General features: G+C 32.0%; 1 protein-coding gene across 1 annotated transcript; it reads left to right on the top strand.

The window, feature by feature from the left end:
• The first annotated feature begins 1,364 nt into the window (after positions 1-1,364).
• On the top strand, positions 1,365-1,903 carry LOC111628874 (alpha-toxin CvIV4-like). Its single transcript, XM_023372733.1, has 2 exons — positions 1,365-1,520; positions 1,650-1,903. The coding sequence occupies exons 1-2, from the start codon at positions 1,475-1,477 to the stop codon at positions 1,856-1,858; spliced, it is 255 nt and encodes an 84-aa protein (XP_023228501.1). The 5' UTR covers positions 1,365-1,474; the 3' UTR covers positions 1,859-1,903.
• Positions 1,904-6,455: the final 4,552 nt, after the last annotated feature.

Here is a 6,455-nt window from a genome sequence, read left to right as displayed (position 1 = left end):
GGGTTTGTGCGACTTTTAATGGACGACGGAACAACGGAATAAACTGGACATAAGAAACACACTTCGAGTGTCATTGTCTTCTATTACCCCCAGATGGAACTGTCTCGTTGCAAAGAAACAAGCTCAGGGTTCTCATTGATTTAGCGTTCTAGTGAGTTAAAATGTTAAATCACATTATATTCATTTTTTGGTGTAATTGTATTTTATTTTGAAGGCACGTTTAAATACAGTTAAATTAAAATTATTAAATTAAATCAATGTAAAATATGAACAATCAACGTCCCTCCTCAGTGGGCCGCGGTAAAGTTATCAAACGTTGACCGGTCCGCGGCGATAAAAAGGTTGGGGACCGCTGTTCTATGATATCGCTGCTTTTGGGCGCGATCGTTCAAACTTCGCCGGCCACAACCACGAGATCGTCCACGATGCATCTTCGATGAAATTAACCTATCTAATTTCAAAATTTCTCTCCGTTGCGTGTCGGCCCGGGTTCAATTTTTGTCGATGCGTAACGAAAAGTTCCCGTATCGTCCGAAATAATTTTTTTTTATTTTGCACAAACAATATACAGTTTCACCCGATTATAATGTCATCGAATGTAACGACAATCCTAATACAACGTCAAATTTTTATCGGTCCTACGATTTTACTATACTAGATAATGTTAAAAAACCCACTTGTAATGATATAAAACCGTTTTTATGTCATATCTGAAGCAATCCCAAATTTACAAAATTAGATTACAAATTATTTTATTTAACATAGAAGAAACTACGTGTTCGGTCCTAAGATCAGAGTTTACTTCTTAGAATGACTGTGGGTGGCACTCTCTCCCACCTGACTTCGGTGGGGTGAGATGCCTGTTTGTAGAAGAGGGTCGCCATTTTGTAATTTATTTTAACCCGGTTCTTGGTCCCCCGACTATCTACAAGTCTGGATTTTTTATGCTCAAATGATTTGGGCACCGAATACTCTGTGCCAAATATCAACTCTGGTAACAAACCGGCAGTGCGATTTTATAAACAAGACATAGTCTTGTCAATAAAATTCTGGAGAAATGGAAATACGCATACTACCTAACGGAATGTTATTTTTAACAAATGTAATCTTAATATTTTTCAAATTTATATCATTAAAAGGAACTTTACTCATTTTCTGATTTTATTTTATTATCCAGATGTCTCCTAGTTTAATGATTAATATTATATTACATTTTGATGAGTTTTCAATTTTAAGAAAATCTGTTTAACTAATATTATTTAATTATCCCTCGATTTATCAGACGACATACTGCATTAACAATTTAATCAACAAATGTTTTCTTCGAATTTATTGGATAATAAAAGCAATATTTATTACATGATGTAAAAATAGGAAGTACATTAAACATATGCGCACTATGTATAAATAGAGGCAAATAAATTTAAAAATTTAATTCTAAAGAAGCTTCAACCGAAGAATTTAATCAGAAGACATGAATTATTTTATATTGCTGTTTGTTGCAACTTTCTTACTTTTGGGTAATATTTTTCTTTTAATAAAAATGAATATAGAATATTAATATAATTTAATAATACAATTTAAGTACAAGCACTGATTATACTTAAATATATAAAAATGTTTCATGTTTGCATGTATTATAATTGCAGATGTAAATTGCAAGAAAGACGGATATCCAGTGGATGCAAATAATTGCAAATTTGAATGTTGGGGAAACGAATACTGCGATAAACTCTGCAAAGGCAAGAGAGCTGAAAGTGGATATTGTTGGAAATGGAAACTGTCGTGTTGGTGTGAAGGTCTTCCCGATGATGAACCTATTAAAACATCCGATAGATGTTACGGTACAGGAAAATAAATCCAACTTTTGAAAAACTATAATGATCTGCTTTTCCTAATATTATAAAATAAATGTTTTGAAAAACTTATTACTAGTATTTGTATTTGTTATTTATTGTAAAAATATATTTAGCGATAAGTTTTTAGTAAAATACAAATCCAATATATATATATCTGAGATGTAAAGAAATTGCTCCAAAGTTATGACAATTTAGATGACAATCAAAATTTTTCTTTGAAAAAGTTAAGATTGGCGCATGGAAGCGAAATGTAAAAAAACAATAATAGAGGTAAAAATCTTATGGGTTACTTTTTCCGTTCCTTAAAGCTCCAAGAAAAAATTTTATTGTCGTCTAAATCGTAATAATGTTTTACTTGGTGCAATTTTTTTTACATCTCAGATGTGTTTGTTTGAATATTAATTGTGTTTTGGATAATGATTGTGTTATTACATCAACACCGGAGACGATGTCGTATTGTACAGTTCGGTCGATCCATTAAGTAAAATCGTTATCAAAAGTTTTAATTCGCATGAATATAATTCAGTGATTCTTAACCTTTCTCTCGTTACGGTAAACTTTTAATAATTTAAAAATTTAGCGGCACTCACGGTTACATCGGTAATACTGCAGGACAACCGGTGACGTCATAACAGTGATATTTAAACGCAGTTGGTTATTTAGATCACGTTTTCTAAACGCCTTGGTAACTACCGGCAGTTACCGGTAATACCGGTTACAATTTCCAAATGCGATCTGGGAAGGTAGAAATAATTAAACTACTTGTCTGACGTTACTTATGTATGGGTATTCGCAGTGGCGGCAGACTTCAAAAATCTCGCGGCACAGTGGTTGAGAATCACTGATATAAACTTTTGTTATTTTAGATAACATTTTGAATGAAAACCATTCGTGTCGAACCAATTTTATCCTTTTAAGCATGAAATTAAACCACAAAAGTAAAATAACTCTATGGGAACATCCGTGTATTTTGACCTATTGACTCGGAAGTTTCGTCAGGACCTCACTGATAAAAAGAAAGGCTTAAGTTTAAAATTTGTAATATTTACGCCAAGTAGGTTTTTTTTCTCTCTAGGAGCATCTGCAGTGCCGGATGAATAAAAGAACAACATACTGCTTTTTTTTGCACCTTTCGATTGCTTAAATTTCGGAAACCTCTTCATAGAAAAACTTGAAATTGTGTGCACTACCAAAGAAAACAAGTATCTTTTGAACGTGTTATGCAGAATTACTATGTAGGACGGAGAAATCAACTCCCAAATACCGGCAAGTTTGATTCCTGTAAGTTTAATCAGTCAGTCACTTTTTCACTTTGCGCGGAGTCACTGCTATGACTCTACATATCAATATATTCCATGTTAAATATATATTGTGATATATGGGAAAGGGGTTTTTGAATTTCTAAGATATAATATGTTAAATATCTCTTTTTACGAATTTTTTCTAAATATTCCTGTAACATTTTAACTGCTGGTTCTAATTTATTTAAAATAAAACAAATTACCATACACATAAATAAATGATAATTCTATAAATAACACTTGAATCATATTGTAAAATTTAAAGATAATTTTTTAATATTTTAATACAAATTTATTTTTATATCGAAAGTTATTTTTTATATAAGTTACTAAGTATATTGTGTTCCAGGCATATTAGTAAACGTTATTATGATATTTAAATAGGTAAAAGATAAATGCTTTATTTTTCCTAAATTATATCACTATTACAATATAGTATATCTTTTAAAGATTCAATTTCTGAAAATTCTTAATTGATAAATTACAAACATTAAGTTTATATAGTACTAGCAGACCCCGTCAAGCGTTGTCGTGGCTCAAAATGTCTCTATTATAAATGTATAACACTTTTCCATGGGGAAAGTGTTATACATTTGTACAAATGTATAACACTTATAATATTTGTACAAATACATTTATAATAGAGACATTTTGAGCCACAACAACGCTTTGCGGGGTCTGCTAGTACTATATAAACTTAATGTTTGTAATTTATCAATTAAGAATTTTCAGAAATTGAATCTTTAAAAGATATACTATATTGTAATACAGTAGAACCTCGAAAACTCGGCCTAATGTGGACCGAAGGGTGGCCAAGTNATTAATAATACAATATAATACAAATATATATTAATTAGTACAGTATTTTAATAAAAATATATCTTCAGCGATTGACAGGATAATTTATAGACTGATATGTAATTTAGAAAAGTTTTAATTTAATAAGGTGAACTTTTAAAACAACAATAAATCAAATATGTTTTTAGAAATATGTTGAGTTAAAACATCAAGCTCATTATGAAAAAAAAATATATATCATTTCCTATGGAATGAAGTTTAATCATACAGATAAAGCAAAGATATGATCAGTTAGCGCAATGTATTTCAATCAGTGGGGCGGGCTCCATCGATTGAAATACATTGCGCTAGCGCTAACTAATCACATCTCTGCTCTTGCACTAACTGAGGTTATTGCAAGAGGGGCGTGCCAACCAACTTTTACCAAATTATCATTTTTTAATACATACAAAAAAAAAGTCAAATCGATGTCGAAAATAATGAATCAACAAAACGGTTATACCTAATTCACAACCCTCGACCGAACGAATCGGGTACGAATGCCAAACATCTATCCACACTCAAGACAATACGTCTCGACATGAGTCGAGTACCGACGAAAAATATACTTTATTAAATAAGGTATATTGTTTTGTAGGCCATTATATAAATTATAAGGACAGTATATATGAAAATAGATTGTTACGAAAAATGAGGGAGCGCAACAATTATTTACTGAAAAAGTGGGGAGAGAGTTACAGAAAGTTTGAAAACCACTGAGTTAGTTCAGTCCAATTTATACGCAACGCAGAAAATAATCTTTTCTTTTTAAGAAATCACTGCAGTAAGTTAACACTAACGTATTGAAGCAAAAAAAAAATGTTCAATTTTTAATCCGCAACTTTACATCCAAAATAATCTTTATGGAATGTCTTTACTTTTTTCTTTAGGTTTTTGCGACATTTAGGTACAGTATAATAACCGTAAATATGCAAAACGATGTTTGAATAATTGATGCACTTTCGTTTATTCATGACATTGAAAGCATGCAAATGTAAACAATGGACAACAGGGATACTGGAAATCAAAATTCAAGCGAGATTTCAGACTATGAACTAAATTTAGGAGAAAAATATGTTCAAATTTAACATCAAATGCGTGTTCGACTTTCAGAAATAGTTGCCAATTAATGAAATAGGTCTACATCAGTAATTATTCTTACAAACCGACCGATTGTGCTATTCAGTCAGACCGATTGGAAAGTGCATTTGTTTTGACCTTAACTAAAACATAAAAATAGATCCATTGTACATTAACGCAAAAATGTAGATTAGCAATGCTGAGTAGCATATCTGGCAGTGGCGTGCCGTGACATTTGATGATAGGGAAGCTGTTTTTCTGTCAGAAGCAGACTTCTAGGGGCAGTAGTCAGTGATGGTCTAAGGTCCATTCGTATTCGTTTGTTCGATAAGCCAGTAAAAACCGTAGACTTCTCTAAATGTATTTTTAATTAATAGATTATCTAACGCACTTAATAAATAAGCATGCGATTTATGTATCCGTTGTCGTAAAAATTTGTCTTTCCACTTTTTCTCCAAGACTACAAATATTCGAGTACAAAGTAACTGGTTTCGACTTATTTCTACTTAAGAAGTAGTTAAATAATTAAGAGATTATGGAATTAGAGACATAAATAAAACTCTGACGAAAGAACCCGAATTTTACTTATTAAACAAAAGCCTAACAGAACTAATCTCTAGCCGAGTACAGTGGAGACTGATTTCTTCGTAATATTAGACGTAATAAAGACAGAAATTTTTCCACTTCAATGAGAGTGACCGAAAAGTTGTAAATTTTGGAACGTTCCGTGGACACCTGGTCCTAAAACGAATTAGTTATAAAAGAAATGACTATTAAGTTCAACAAATTTAGATTTTTACAGCTATGGTGAGAAACGTTTAAAATGTACATACAACAACCCTGTCGCGTCCTTTGAGATATACTAGTGATGCGACAAAAGAGACATTACGATAAAGTAGATACTTTCTACTTTATCAAAATTTCGCGTTGTAGGAATCCTTAAATACATGAGCCAATCACAGCCCGGCACGTGTGCAGTTTACGGACTATGGCTGTTTGAAAGGTTTTCTTCCATAAAATTAATCCAGGGCTGTGGAGTCGCGTAAAAATCTACCGACTCCAACTCCGACTCCGACTTTTCCTCACCATCCGACTCCGATTCCGATTAGGGGCAGACTTGTTACCGAAACAGACCCGGAAATTCTGATGTCATCACGTGACCTCAGAATAAAATATTCAATAAATAGAGTTGTAATAAAGATAGAGCGTAGAAACTTTTTATTCCAAAGCTAAAAGACTCCTATAAGTAATATATAAATATGTATTCGATAATTGTTACTTTTCCGGCTGTTATATATAACAGAGGAAAAGTGTAGCGCTCGGTCAAAAAATTACCCCTCCCAAATTTTTACATTTTTGGACTCGAGACACCTTAAAA

Source organism: Centruroides sculpturatus, unplaced genomic scaffold (assembly GCF_000671375.1).
Source record: "Centruroides sculpturatus isolate CEXI.00-Female unplaced genomic scaffold, Cexi_2.0 scaffold359, whole genome shotgun sequence".
Taxonomy (NCBI): domain Eukaryota; kingdom Metazoa; phylum Arthropoda; class Arachnida; order Scorpiones; family Buthidae; genus Centruroides; species Centruroides sculpturatus.
The sequence above is the reverse complement of the archived record's forward strand: the minus strand, read 5'-3'. Positions and strand labels throughout refer to the sequence as shown.

Coding starts and splice junctions, on each gene's coding strand:
- LOC111628874 (XM_023372733.1), top strand. CDS start 1,475: ATGAATTATTTTATATTGCTGTTTGTTGCAACTTTCTTACTTTTGG. Junction 1,521..1,649: donor TGCAACTTTCTTACTTTTGG/GTAATATTTTTC, acceptor TTATAATTGCAG/ATGTAAATTGCAAGAAAGAC.